This window comes from Neolamprologus brichardi, chromosome 7 (genome assembly GCF_056152115.1).
Source record: "Neolamprologus brichardi isolate AB-2024 chromosome 7, ASM5615211v1, whole genome shotgun sequence".
Classification (NCBI taxonomy): Eukaryota; Metazoa; Chordata; class Actinopteri; order Cichliformes; family Cichlidae; genus Neolamprologus; species Neolamprologus brichardi.
In genome coordinates this window covers 67927122-67942908 of record NC_142110.1, presented here as the reverse complement: position 1 = coordinate 67942908, position 15787 = coordinate 67927122, and the positions used below count along the sequence as shown (strand labels likewise).

At 43.4% G+C, this 15787-nt stretch overlaps 1 protein-coding gene across 1 annotated transcript in view; it reads left to right on the top strand.

The window, feature by feature from the left end:
- The window catches only part of immp2l (inner mitochondrial membrane peptidase subunit 2), a 210543-nt gene that overhangs the window by 35035 nt on the left and 159721 nt on the right, over positions 1-15787 (top strand). The window contains exon 3 of the mRNA XM_087844576.1: positions 4643-4746. Within this exon, the coding sequence (XP_087700702.1) occupies positions 4643-4746 (104 nt within the window). The remainder of the gene's footprint in view (positions 1-4642; positions 4747-15787) is intronic.

Here is a 15787-nt window from a genome sequence, read left to right as displayed (position 1 = left end):
ATGCTTTATTGGACTAAACCGAAACAATGGCTGCCTGGAAGGTAGGAGATCGATCTGAGAACACGTTATTTCCTCCGTCTAATGGGCTTAAATATGAAACCACTAATGCATGTTCCCCTTTAAAGCCTGATATTAAACTTTCTGGCTTTACATAGCAGTTACATTTTCAATTAAGACCCAACTAGAACTGAAATCCAGCAGCTGCACCAAGTAAGGAGCTGACACGTAGTTTTCTTATATAGGTTTTGTTTTGGCGTCAGGGTTATATGTGGTATATCTTCAGATGAGTTTAATTCTAAAACTCGCTGCGTTTGTTTTGGGAGAAAATGTCCCTGAAGGTGCCGTATGCAGAGTTCTGCCATCCATAAATCAGCAGCGCATATAGTTCAGTACATTGCTATAACAACCATAAGGGAACTCATTAAGGTGGGGTGATAATTCAAAGTAAAACCGAGTCATCAGGGTGTGGGGAGGCTGAGCAGAAGATTAAAGAAACAGAGACTGATGCAGTTGAAACTGGGTTTTAATTGTTACAAAATTTATATGTATGATAGTTATTAGTGGCAACCAGTGTTGGTCAAGTTACTTGAAAAAAGTAATCAGTAACTAATTACTGATTACCTCCCCAAAAAAGTAATCCTGTTACTTTACTGATTACTTATTTTCAAAAGTAATTAATTACTTAGTTACTTAGTTACTTTTTAAAAACACGATTTACAACCTGAATAGGTGATAAAGCGATAGATCTTTCAGCCCAATTCTACTTTTTCTGCATAATCATCATACAAAATGTAATCAAATGGAAAAGTCTCTTTTTAAAACTTGTTTTATTAGTTTTAATCTTTTAACTTTATGCATCAAGTAAGAAATTAATTATATGCAACATTCTCTGACTGGAAGAAATTAGTTTAACATTTAAACCTATTTTCTGCACATTCCAGCACATAAAATAAAATATTTTGTGTGTTTACACTCAGTCTTTCAAATAGATGCAAGTAAAACACAGCAGAAAATAAATAAAGTCAAAGACTAGCGGTCCTGTTGCTCTATTTTCACCTGTAAAGCAGGAGTGGGGTAGGCGGAGGGTTACCCTGGTGCAGGTGTGCAGCGGTCAGTGGAAGAATCCGCGAGTTTCTCTGTGAGTTTCCCATTACGTCGTAGCTACTCGGTGCTTGTTTGGAAGTTTAGGGGTTTTTTCGCTGTAAAAAGAAGTTTTCTTCCCACGCACAACGGACGCTAATGTTTTTGTCACTTTTTATGGAATCAAACTCAAAGTAAGGTCAGTACTTCCACGCTTTAAACGCTGCACGCTCATACTCTCTCTGCACTCGATATATGATCCATTGTTGATCTGCACACAGCTGTTGTCACGAACGTCGCACTCGCTTACGTCACTGTCATGAGACATTCTCGCAAAAAATCACGGTTTTAGTAACGCAGTAACGCAGCGTTCCTACGGGAAAGTAACGGTAATCTAATTACCGTTTTTGCAATAGTAATCCCTTACTTTACTCATTACTTGAAAAAAGTAATCGGATTACGTTTTCTATGATGCAGTGCTACCTTAACATGTAAATGCACAGACTGTAAATAATTTTGCTGAAATTGTCCCAAGGATTGATCATTGATCCCTCACCTAGTACCATTACCCCTGACTGGTTGAACTGGGCTTCCTCTGAAGGGACTTGGCTTTAGAGATGGGTGAGTCCTCAGTCATTCAGTAAGAGTTCAGAGCAAACCCTCTGCTCCTCCACATTCAAAGGAGCCAACTGAGATGCTTCAGCATCTCCTGGACTCTAGATGACGTGTTCAAGAATGCTCTGGCAGGTGACCCTGGAGTAGGACACGCCGGAAGAGGTCAATCAGGCATCGGGGTGGAGGAGGCTTGGCTTTCTCTGCTTTGACCGCTGACTGTGATGCATGATAAACATCAGATAATAGATTAATAGGTGGACAAATGTTGGATTAACACAATTATGAAGGTGAAGATGCTGCAGAGGATGGAGATGTGCTGTTTGGTGCCATCCACGAAGCAGATGATTTACAGGAAGTATACCAACGACCTTAAACCCCTACATGGAGTCTGAAGGTCTGGTGTCTTTCTGCTTATTGCTTAGGTGTATGACAACACAGAGCTGACCCTGAACTGTTAACAGTGCCCAACAGTGCCTTTTTATGTAGGTAACCCCCTGACACTGACCTCTAACATTTTAATCTAAATAAAGATTTAGCAAACACATCTATAATTGTGTTACCTGGTGAATATTGAGGAGGAACGGCCTCATGGGGGTCAATGTTGGGACTCTGTAGGGCATGTGCAGATATCGCCAGTTGTTAAAGCAAACCAAATAAAAGTTTTGCCCTGCGTAAACATCAAGTTTCTCGCCAACGGATGTGTGTCTCCCTTTCTATTTACTGGTTGTGCTGATGTGTTGTGTGAGAGCACGGTGACTGCTGTTTACTCTGCGGGAAGCCAAATAATTTCTGTAGATAATGCACTCTGCTGTGCAAAAAGTTTATATGCATCTGATGCTCAGATTCCTACCCATCGGGGACGCGTGGGATCATCTCGGATGCATTGTGCAGCACAACAATGAGCCCCAACATTCATCCAGAGTGATAAAGGACTATCATCAAGCAGAGAAGAACAAGCAGCCCTGGAACAGATGGCGTGGACCCCACAAAGCCCCCGATCTCAGCATCGTGGAGTCATTCTGGGATTGCAGAAAGAGAAAGTTTGGATGTTACTGCCAACTCGTATGGAAAAGGGAAAACTTTCCCTCAAACAGGGAATGCGTATACATCATATAAAAGACTAACAGGACTGCGGTTGCTGTGACAACCGTTGTCCAGTCTCTGGACCATGGAGGAGTTTTCAGTTCAGAGTCTACAGTTCTCAAACCCACACATGGTCCATTAGCTCCAGTGTGTGAGCAGCTGAGTGCTGCTTGTTTCTTTGGACTGCACCGAGTCCTGAGTTCGCCGGCGCCCCTGGGAGAACCTTCTGCAGAAATGACCCGGACCGTGTTGATGCCATCTCTCACCCGCGCAGTGTACATTTAAAAGCAACCCAACCTCACCAGGCTTGGCTCCCCGTGTGCTCGTCTTCTCCCACAAAGTGACGTCCTGGTCGTGTCAAGTTAAACTAAAATCATAAACCAGCGGTCCCCAATCTTTTTTGCGCGACACACCGCACGGACTGGCCTTTAAGGTGTCAGAGATAAATACAGCAAAATAAAACCGGTAATAAAACACACAGGAAAAGACGCAGGGAAACTGAGTTAACGATAAAAGCGATAAAAAAATAACGATAAAAATGCTGAAAACCATAAATTTCACACCCGAACCTCAACTCTCGCGGCCTGGTACCGAACGACTCGAGGTTGGGGACCGCTCTCACAAACCATACCTGATTTTTAACTCGGCTGCTCTCCTTCCAGTCTAGTCTTCTTGTTCGGCGGCTACTTTTCAACGGCCATAAATCTCAAAATTGCACAGAAGGCAAAGACTGGCTTCTGAACGTGAGAGATTTTTGGCCACACCCACAAACTGTTGTCTTGCTATCAGCCAGATTTGAGCTGTTTTCCCAATCAGTTTAGTGCTACCCCAGGAGACGACCATAAGAACTGAGATTATTTTTAATTAACCCTTTAAAGCCGGTCAGAGCGGGCACGCTCTGTTTTGCGTAACTATTTTTAAATCCCGGTAGCTCTGCAACCATGTAAGCTAGCACAATAATTTTTTTGCATATGAAACCGGAGGAGTTGTACTTACATCTTATGCCATCAGCTTGTCCTCGGTCACAGTTTCCTTCCACATATAGCTTTGCAAAAACTGCATAAAAAGCACTTGCAGCAACAAAAACATAATATTCCAGAAACACGCTTTGCCGATCCGATCAGCTGTTTGTAACACTTCCTACATTGGATTAGACGTCAGCGCGAACTATCACATGTCCTCCATGTCCTGCCTGAAACCGGAAGTGACCTCATTTTCGCGGAAATGTAGTTTTTTTACCATCAGAGCCTCATGAGCCTATACTGGTGTTTTTAAAAGTTATGTTTGACTTTATGACTTTCTGTGTGGTTTCTGGGATGTTTAGGACTCATATTGCACTGCTGGAAATAGTTTATTTTGATGCATATGCTGCTTTTTTGCAAATTTGCATCATAATATTTATTTTCGTTTTTCCTGCAGTATATAAAAATTGGTGTATTTCAAAAATAAAACTATGAAGACACTCAAAATAAATTTCCTGTGGTGGGAAACTATTTTGTGCAACTTTTATGTATTTACAGTTTTGAGGGATAAGCCTCTTAAATTTCTCTAACTAGAAATATATGTTAAAAAAATCTATTTTTTGTAGTTTATTGCACTTTTTTGCAATTTATGTAATTACTATGCACTTAATGCAGACATATTATTAAAATTTGGGCTGTAATGGTTGTATTGATGTATAGCAACTTGAAATGCTCCCAAAAATGGCTCCACAGCATGTAAACATATAATATAAGCTCTGGCGGACTTGGTTCTATGGTAGGTCTTAAAGGGTTAATAGGTTCCTGTCATTGCAAAGATTGTGCACACATAACATCTATGAACAGTGGTTTTCTATAAGCTGTGTTTGTGGTTCTGTGTTTAGCCGTTCCTCAACCCAGACGGGGGGTCCAAGTGTGACGTCGTCCTGCTGAATCGTTGGAGTGTGAGAAACTACCAGGTCCAACGAGGTGACATCGTCTCTGTTGTGTGAGTAAATAAACCAAACGACACACGTGTGCATAAAATGGTTGTTTTGTTGAGAAATTATCGGATGTTGATGATGTAAACAAAAACCCCCGGTGCGTCTTTCACTCACGTTTCACGTGTACGTTTGTTTTTGTGTGGACGAGTCTCAGAAGTCGCTCTACGGCTACACAGCTAAGCTGCTGGGTTTGTGTTGATGCAGAAACCTTTATATTCAGCACCATCATCGCGTATAAAGACGTGTTTGAACAAAATACCTGTGAGAAAAGGACAAAAAACCAGCGTGTCAAAATGATCTGAAAGTGACAGATAACAAATATCTGCTGGAGAAATCAAATGAAGCCACGAAACACTGTGATTAACAGCGGCTGCGGTATTTTAAAAAGTTTGCGAGCTCTGATGAAGAACGCGTTCCCAACATTTGTTTTATTGTGTGTCTCTCTGTAGATGGCGGCTGCTTTTGAAAGCTTAGCGCAGCGAGAACAATAGGAGCGCTCTTTATCTGACATTTCATGGGTACAAGGAGATGAGTCATTTATAAAACTAATATAATTTTTTTGTCAAAGCATCAAAGCTGAGCCGTTGGTCTAACAGTTAGATAGCTGTGATAACACACTGCAGCCTCAACGTCAGAAACACATTAAAGCAGGGACGTATGCACATTTTCTTCCAGTGTTTTCCTTTTGTTAAAGAGACACTCGGTCCGTTAAAAGGATTTCTGGAAGTGATTTTTAAGTAGGGATGGGTATCGTTTAGGTTTTATCCAATACCGGTGCTTAAAGAATGGAGAACACAAACTTTGTCCAAAAACCTCTCATGTTCAGCTGTTTTTTTGTAAAAAGATAACAATGTTAGCCTTTTCTGCAGCTATGGGGCATATATGGCATCACTCTTGGCTGGAAGCAGCTTAAACAATGGAAAAAACACAAACTTTGTCCAAAAACCTCTCATGTTTAACTGTTTCCCACTTTTTCTTTGGTCATTTTAGCCTTTTTGGCCAGGGTGAAGGGAGTATCTGCCATCAAACAAGAAGACAGCTGCATGTAGCTATGATGGTGTTTGCTAGTTCACCTTACATGCATTAATGTAATAACGTGGTTAGCCTACTCAACGTAAATTACACACGAACAACATTAAGCTACTCACGCAGAGAAGAACGGCTGCTGCTGCATCATCATCCTCATCATTTCTGCTACACTGGCAGGGCTAGGGGCCAGGACTCTCCTCTTCGGGTTTTTGGGGGATGTTGCTAACTCCGGGTCCGATAACAGGCACCACACCCGCAGTAGATGTGCTCGGTGTGAGGTCTCGCAGCAAGCTATCAAATACGGCGCATTTCTCGGCTTTTAAAAAAACGCTATGCGTCGCCAGGTGTTTCATCAGATTTGAGGTGTTACCTCCTTTGACAGCATCACAGTATCAGCTTAAAGCACTTGTTGCAGCTGCTGAGTTTACATCTTTTGCTGTGAAGTACAGCCAGACTTTGACCGCTTCGCCTTGGGCATTTTTAATCTGTAGCTCTGCTCTAAAAGAACGTACGTACCTGGACCCGCCTACTATCCTCGGAAACGTAAAACGATTGGCTAGAATCTAAAGTGTATCACAGCTCAGGGAAATAAAGCACCGAAATGTGCGCTGCTTTTCGGTCTGGTTACTACCGTTTATGTCAGAACCGGTGCCATCATGGCACCGGATACCGGTACCCATCCCTACTTTTAAGTTTTAACTAGAAACTAAGTTCGTGGGCGGTATGTTCCTCCCGGTTTGGAGGCTAAATCACTTTTGATGATTCTGTTATACAAGTTGTGATTGGAAAGTTTGGTCGGTCCCTTGATCCATCCGTCTAAGATCTGGACGAAGTAAGGATTGTAAGTCTGGTAACTCGGGGGAGTGGTGAGTTTTGCATTTACATGGATTTTTTGCGTATTCTGTGTGCAGGCAAACGATGGCCACCGCACTGTGGTGCATAAGATAAGATAAGATGAACTAATAAAGGTCATCTTATCTTATCTTATGCACCACAGTGCGGTCTATGAGTCTTTTGCCCAAGGTAGAATATTAATTAGAGCTCCTCTAAGTCTCGAAATTCTTGACTCCATGAACATTGAATAAAACAACAAGGACGCTCGCGGCCCGACCCTTCGAGTTTGGACTCTTCTACTGAAAACTGTGACTCGGCCGGACGGCCCGGTCTCGTCTCCAGGTAAGTCAGATTCCCACGTCCGCTTCATGCGCGGTGGATTCTGCTCCGAGTGAACCAAACATAACAAACAGCGAGTGCGGTCCATCGAGAGACCACCGACTCACACAGAGCCTTCGCTGCTCATTAGACAAATCTCGCTGGAGAGTTTTTGCATCCGAGCGCAGCCTGGGAATGTCTCAGCCGTCCGTCCTCAGTCCCAGACGGCCGCCGCTCCGTCGATGTTCCTGTGAGCGTCACACACACTGATTCAACCTGTTCAAACCGGAGAAGCTGCAGTCCCTCCAGCTGCTCCGAGACCCACAAAACTGAGATTTCACACAATGAAATTGACAGATTTAACAGCCTTTTCCAGCTGTTTGATGGCGTGACGACGATTCTGTCATTTTCTCCCTAATTTTTTGTTATTTGAGGCAATCTGTGACAGGAGGCAGGAAGACGAGTCCTCTGTGATTTTGCCCGGATGGCAGCTCCTCTATGTTCAAGAGTCGGCGCTTTTGTAGGAAAAGAGATGTTTCTAAAAGTGTGTTCCTGTCGGTGCACGGAGCACAGCAGCGCCGAACGGTAATTTAGCCTAATCTGAGTCTGAGTGCTGCTCACTTTGAGCCCCTATATTGTAGCTGAATGCATAAAGAGGCCTCTTTCTGGAGGAGGGGAGGCAGAGCAGCATCACACAGCTGCACAGCCGTATACAGATGGAAAGGGAAATGGGGACACTGGTCGTGTAAAGTTCACCCGAGTGCAGAATCTCTCTGACATTTAGACTCAATCTGCTGTTTTTGTGGCGTTATCAGCGCCGTGCACCTCAGCCCTCCTCCCGTCTCTGCCTTTTTCTCTGTTTGTCTTCCAATCTTAAATCACCACCTGTTTACGTGGCAACCCTTTGAAGAAGACGGGGATCTTTCCTCAAAGCAGCAGATAGCGAGTCCTCCACGTGTGAAAGTGATCTGCATCGCCTCATCACTGGGGATTGTGTTCAAATCTCTCGTAAAGCTGCGTCTATCATCCCGCGACGTCGCCTCGGATTTAAATTTCAAACGTGCGACGACGCTGCGGGCGAGGCCGACTCGGGCTTGTAATTGGCGCTCGTTTTAAGGAAGATCGTTCGGTCGAGTCAAGTCTTATTTACGCTGTTTGGCACGTGCTGGAGAAGGGAAGCGATTGCGTCCTTTTCTTTCTGGAGAGCTCGGCGCTTCCGTGGCTGTTTGTTTGGTGAAGACCAAACCTGATTGCTTTTACACCGAAAGCACCGAAAACTCATCCCAGTACTGTCATCTGTGAACTGGGTGTTAAACTGGTGAGAAGAGTCACTTTTACCAACTCCCAGCTCCTCCTGTTACATTTCAGAGGGCATCTACTCCACCTTTCCTTATTTTCTGTCAAACACATCCTGTTCCAAAGCTGGATGAGTGGGAGAGATGTGGACCCACCCACCTGCTGGTCAGGCCTTCTGTTTGTGAGGGGAAGCCAATCATAGAGACGAGTTGGTGTAAAGAGGGAGGAGCTTCAACAGCTCGTGTCAAACGGAGATAAACTGAGGGGCTGTGAGACCCTGTGTGAGGTAAATAATGATTATGAACTTTAATAAGTTAGTTTTGTGATGTGCCGGGTTCATGTCGTAAAGGGGACAGTCGCACAGCGGCAGACTGACGTCCTTTTTGTAAAGAGTCGTCTGCGTTGCCAACTGGAGACGCGCAGAGAACGAAACCTGAAATAATTCAATTCAACTTTATTTATACAGCGTCAACAGTCGCCTCAAGGCTTTTTATATTGTACAGTAGATCGTACAATAACATACAGAGAAAACCCAACAATCATATGACCCCCTATGAGCAGCACTTTGGCGACAGTGGGAAGGAAAAACTCCCTTTTAACAGGAAGAAACCTCCAGCAGAACCAGGCTCAGGGAGGGGCGGGGCCATCTGCTGTGATTGGTTGGGGTGAGAGAAGGAAGACAGGATAAAGACATGCTGTGGAAGAGAGACAGAGGTTAATAACAGATAGATGTCTGTTAACACATAGTGAGTGAAGAAGAAACATGTCAAGTAACAGCTGGTCAGGTAACCGGTTTTATTCTGTAGTTTCCCTGAAATCACGTTGAGGTTTTATTCTTGGCTCGAGTTGGAGATCCTAATCACGAGTTCTTGTTTTTCTAGCTCAGACTGGAAATACTCAGAGTTTAACACAATAACGAAGGAGAGGATGCTAAAATATATAAATGAAATGTAAGTGCAGGTTATACTTGTTTAACGTTGGGCCTTTCCTAAACCTGATGTAGGTTTTTGGTGTCTGAACCTAACCTGCGAGTCCGAATAAAACCCAAATATCACAAATATGAAGCAAGTTACAAACTGATAAACTGATTCATGCTGAACTTGAGAAACTGTGAAGAAAGGATTCACATTCTGATTTCTTACTTTCATGTTGTTTCAGTTCATCGAACAAACTTTAAGACAAAAGATAACCGAGTAAATGCAACATGCAGAGTTCAATTTCACGATCCAGACCTGATCTCTGTCACACCTGCTGAAGTGAAGCAGGCTGAAAGATGTCAAACAGCAGCACATCACGCCGCGACCTAAAGAACCAGAGTCAGTGACATCATCAGTCGGTCACAGAGACTTTTTAAGGCTCCAGAGAACCACAGTGAGAGCTCCACACACGGAGGAAACCTGCAACGGCGCTGAGCCTTCCCAACTCCCCAACCTCTGATCGAAAAATACGAAGGTTTGTGAACGGCCGAGTTGAAGTCTGGACTGACTGAGGTCATGACAAAGAATCTCGGACGTGATATGAAGGCGTCACTGACGCTGTTAGGTTCAGGGGCAGGTACAAGTCTACATGGCTTCAGTCGTGTTTCTGGGGTTGCTGGTGTTGTTAAAAGAGGACGCGTGGAAACGTCTTCCCACTGTGGAGATGTGTGGCAGTTAACGCAGCACAGATTTGACGTGTCTCAGCTCCTGAGGGTATTCACGGGCTCCCCAACAGGATGTTCGAGTGTTAATTTCATTCCCTGGTTATTATCGTAATGAGATGAAATGTAAGCCTGACTGTTATAATCACGGGCTTCATTCCCACGTCTGGAATCTTCAGCACCTACGGCACACTGAGACTTTTAACCCTCTCCAGGCGGGTGTTGCCGATTTGCAACAGTTAAATCTAACAACCTGATTACCCCACATATGGTTTTTTTTACTCAGAAGTACAACTGCAGGACTTGGTTGTGCATTAGCAACAAAAAAACTAAAATCTTCCCCCTTCTGCAGCTCTTTGAGCATCGTTTCATCCTTCAACAGTTGTCGTTTCAGCGCACAGACTCTTTCCTGTCATCTTTCTATACCTACATGCCTCCTTCTCCAACGTCTCCAGAGATCAGGACACGTGTCAAAGTCTCAGTTAGTTGTTTCTTAAAATTATTATTATTTTCTGAGGCGTAGACTGTTGAGGTGAGGAAGCAAAAAGCCTGTGGGGTTTCTATAAGCGTCTCAAATACAGATGCAAATGACAGGAGAGAAGAAACCCGGTGAAAACAGCGAGGCAGAAATAACGCAGGGAGTCAAAGAAACGAGCGCTGTGCTTGTGTGCTGAAGGAGTTCAAACTGAAGGAGCTGGAATAACAGTTATTGGAACAAATTGCATTTTTGTTGCACGCTGTTTAAAAAAAGGTGAAGTGTTGCTCACGCTGCCACAGCGGCTGGTTTCCTTCGTCTAAACGAGGCGACTCGCAGCAGAACAGGTCACTCTGTAACACCACTGCAGTGATGTTCATTCACTCAAAGAAAAGTACGAGCTGTTTGGGTTTGCTAAACGTAGTATTGTAACTGAGGTGTTCACTGAGCAGCACACTAATGCGCTTCAAACTCTGGTGTGCACAGCCCGGTTTATCAAGTCAACCCTTAGGATGAATTTTGAGACATAAAATGACAAAAAGCTGTTTTGGGTTGATTCAACTTTCCACATATTTCCAACAAGATTCCCCAGATTGTGTCAAATGTTTTTGTTTTTCAGTATAAATCAAGCTCGTCTTATCCAGTCGTGTTGGTCTGTGAGATTTCCCACCAAAACAACGCTGTCAGCTTATTGGATCTTACATCTATAAGAGCTGCAGTACTTTCTCATTAACCCTTTAAGACCTACCATAGAACCAAGTCCGCCAGAGCTTATATTATATTTTTACATGCTGTGGAGCCATTTTTGGGAGCATTTCAAGTTGCTATACATCAATACAACCATTATAGCCCAGATTTTAATAATATGTCTGCATTAAGTGCATAGAAATTACATAAATTGCAAAAAAGTGCAATAAACTACAAAAAAATTGAAAATCGTTTTTGTTTTTTTAACATATATTTCTAGTTAGAGAAATTTAAGAGGCTTATCCCTCAAAACTGTAAATACAAAAAAGTTGCACAAAATAGTTTCCCACCACAGGAAATTTATTTTGAGTGTCTTCATAGTTTTATTTTTGAAATACACCAATTTTTATACACTGCAGGAAAAACAAAAATAAATATTATAATGCAAATTTGCAAAAAAGCAGCATATGCATCAAAATAAACTATTTCCAGCAGTGCAATATGAGTCCTAAGCATCCCAGAAACCACACAGAAAGTCATAAAGTCAAAGATAACTTTTAAAATCACCAGTATAGGCTCATGAGGCCCTGATGGTAAAAAACTACATTTCCGCGAAAATGACGTCACTTCCGGTTTCGGGCAGGTCATGGCGGACATGCGATAGTTCACGCTGATGGACGTAGGAAGAGTTATGAACAGCTGACCGGATCGGCAAAGCGTGTTTCTGGAATATTATGTTTTTGTTGCTGCAAGTGCTTTTTATGCAGTTTTTGCAAAGCTATATGTGGAAGGAAACTCATGCGGTTGCAGCGGTTTTAAAGGGTTAATTAAAAACCTATCAGCTGAATTCAGCCATAAATAAAGTCAGTGTCTTTTACTGTAACACCTAATAATTGGAAAAAACAGACTCCTGCTCTCAGATCCACTTGAAGTTTCATATCCCGGCACTAAGATGAGTATCTGTGGAGTAATAATCCTCCAGTCGTCTCGGAGTGGTGCTCAGCAGACGTGTGACGTGCTTTTAAAACCATTTCACCTTTCAGGTAGATCTCTACTCTTTTCTCATGCTCCCAGCCTTAAATGACTGTTATTACTCATCATCAGTGTCACACATGTAACCAGTAGGTGGCCTCTAAATACCAGTAGGTTCTTATAACCGTATTGAATGCAGGTCACTCTGCCCCATTGAATAGAAATAATGGGTTGAGTGTTTCCAAGTGAAAATAGCAGGAAAATGAGACATTAGTAGGCTGATGGGCAGCAGACGCATGTCCTCCTGCAGGCTGCTGATGGTAACTGCACTCGCTCAAACATTAGAGACCGATAACAGGAAGAAGTTTAATGTTGTATTTAATGGTTTGTTTCATTCCAATGTTGCACTACAAGAAACTTCCAATAATAATTAACTAACAATCTTAATTTAATTACTGCTCACATTTTGTTTGTGAGGTGTTGTTGAGGAAAACATTGTAGATTTTTATAAAAATATAGACGCGGTAAGCATGCACGGTAGCGCTGACACACAAAGCGCAAGCTTACAACACACCAACACAACCGGCCAACAACAGCGACCACCAGTAACGCTGCCAAACACCAACCGGCGGCAACAACAGGCCAAAGACGAGAACGAGAAGAAGGAGCAAGCGCCGTCGGCTGCAGGCGTCCTCCAGCAACAGCTTCACTTCATGTCAAGTGGCTTTATTGTCATTCCAACTGTGTGCAGTGGTGCAGTACAGTACGGTGCTACATGTGACAGCACAGGACTACATAAAGTGCAAAAACTGCAAAAATAGGAATGTGCAAAAAGTAACTTGATGCATGCAAAGAAAAGCGTCTGGACTTCTTTAAGTTACTTGAAGACGTTTCACCTCATCCGAGAAGCTTCTTCAGTTCTGAGGTCAAAGGTCACTCTTTCGAGGATGCCAATGTTCACATTTTGGACAGAGAGGACAGATGGTTTGAAAGAGGAGTGAAAGAAGCATCTATGTCCACTGTGAGCGACCATCTTTGAACAGAGGCGGTGGTTTACGACACCAACTCTCTGCCATCTATAATCCAGTTTTGAGTTCCCTTCCCAGACGCCTTAAGGCCCACTCACATCCTGGGCCATCTGACCTCAGGAAATCAGGTGATAAGGTGGGGCCAGGTTTCACAATGAGCTCACCTGAAACTCTGGCTGATTGAGATCCACACCCAGTTTCACACCTTGGCTCAGGCGATTAGAGGATCATCAGGGGGTCCTTTTGTCCCTCTGTGGGGGGAAACTCCCACTAGGTTTAAATCTGGGACTCTCCACCATTTGACCTTAGAACTGAAGAAGCTTCTCAGATGAAGGTGAAACGTCTTCAAGTAACTTAAAGAAGTCCAGACGCTTTTCTTTCCAAGCTCCTTTGACTACGATGACCTGGATGACTGAGAACCTTCACAGACATAACATGATGCACATTTACCCAGCCTGCCTCTCCAGCTGTGACAGATTCTTCATCATGGTGGTGACCAGCAACTTTGACAAACTGGTGATAATTGATGTTCTGGGAATAACAAAGAAGTTCAAACATCATCAGTAGGATTGATGTACGCCTGTTTCCACACTGTTGCACACTTTAAATGTGATTGTTTACATAACAAAGACACGATTAGTAATCGCAGATTACTGGTTAAAGCTCGAGGAGGCGGGGCTTACTGTGGATATAAGGCTTTTTTTAACCCAGCGTTGACTGATCAAAAACAGGAAGAGGAAACCGAATGTTGGATTTCTGCTTTAAGGCTCAGAAACCATAAAAATAACTCGATTTCACTCGTAGGATGAACCTGAAAGAACGTTTGATTTTTATATAACAAAATGATGTTTTCCTCCTTTTGCGCCTGAAACTCAGTTTAATGGAAACCAAATTAATTGGACTTTACTTCCCCGCGGTAGTCACTACACCTTCACGGTGCGATCGCACAGCTTCACACATTTTCTCTTATTTCCTCACACGGTTTAATCTGCTGTCATGCGTCAGACAGCAGCTGCCTCCTTCAACACATTTCATAAAAGAGAGGGCGAGCGAGGAAATGAGCGGAGCGGCCGCGGCGTCTGTGTTCACCCGCCACGTTTATATATTTATTTCTCATCCGATTCCTGTTCAGCAGAGCAGGAAATGAAGTATTCACATCTTCTTAGAGCTCAGATTTATGGCCTTGCTGATTGCTAATTGGCTAGTGAATAATCACGTGTAGTACAGTGAAGAGAGCGGAGCGACCTCGTCGCTGTGGTTTACTGCTGAACGTTCCTCCTCATCTGTCTCAGGTTGCAGTGACACTTGGATGAAGTCACATGAAAAATTAGAAATGTTTTAGATCTGGTTTTAGAACAAGAGTGCATGGTTTCATTGTTTCCAGTCTTCATCTCCAGACGCTTTATTAGCTTAGCTCGGCATAACAAATGGATGAATTTGAAGATTGTGTTCAGAACTTAACCACCAATCATCTGATTTGATCATTAACGTTCACACTGCAGGCCAAAGCGCATCAAATCCGATTTTTCTGACCCTATGCGACCCATATCTGATCATGGTGTGACAGTGTGAACGGCACAAATCCGATCTGGGTCACTTTCGTATGTGGTGCTGAATCCGATACATATCCGATGTTTCAGAAAGCTGCTGTTTGATGGTCATGTCGCATTAAATCCGTCTTTTACGTCACCGACACAAGACAGACGCCAATTATCAGCGCCGGACATCGCGAACGCTTCCTGTCCATTCGGTGAAACTGTTGGGAAGACAACGTTGGAGAAACGTGAACATTTTATTTGTTCTGTATAATCTGCAGATTCTGACAGAAATCTGCAACTATCCTTTGAAGCAGCGCTCCTCTAAAACAGCAATAAGGATCATTATTAGGCCAAATGTAGATAACTTTATAACTTAAAGCAAAATAAATAAATAAAAGTCCAAAACAAGTCTTTATATTAAGGGCCATCAGTCAAACAATACTGTTGCTCTGGGTCTAAACAGAGCGCGTTGTGTGTGGCGTCTTCTTTTGCGCATGCGGCTGCTTTGAGCGTTCACACTAGAGCGCGTTTGCTGTCGCATTTTATTTGTAGTGTGAACGAGCAGACAAAAAATCGGATTTGATCAAAAAAAAATTGAGCATCAAGACCTGCAGAGTGAACGTAGCCTAAATGTCATCAAGCGTTCAGTAACGGCTGCCGTCCGTGAACGAGAAACTCTTCACAGCTAATGATGTGTTCTCGTCTTTGTTGAAGGTAAATAATCGTTTAGGTCAAACAGCATGTAAGCACGCAGAGTGAAATGCTGACACACGTTTATGCTAACACAACGAGCCAGAGCCAAAGTCTAATTCTAGCACAGTTGGTGGAGAATAGCAGGAGACCCAAACCTGAGAGACACATGGAGTCCAAACTGATTTCCATTAAACTGGTGTTACAGGCGGGCTAATTAAACGGCCCACAGAGGTTTCAGGCTTAAAAAAGCAAAAACATGTACTGTTTACCTTCAGATCCCCCCCACTGTCACTCAGCACCTGATCCCCACAGGGCTGCGCATTCAGCCACCCAACCACCGTCTTCATCATATACCGATGACGCCACCGTGGTTGGGCTCATCTCTGATGGAGGTGAGACAGCGTAGAGGGCGGCAGACGACCTGTCCCGCTCAGAGAACGTCCTTAAAACCAAAGAACTCGTAGTGGACAGACACAGGTCCACCCTCCTGTTGTGATGAATGGAGAACAGGTGGAGTCTGCATCCACCTTCAAGTTC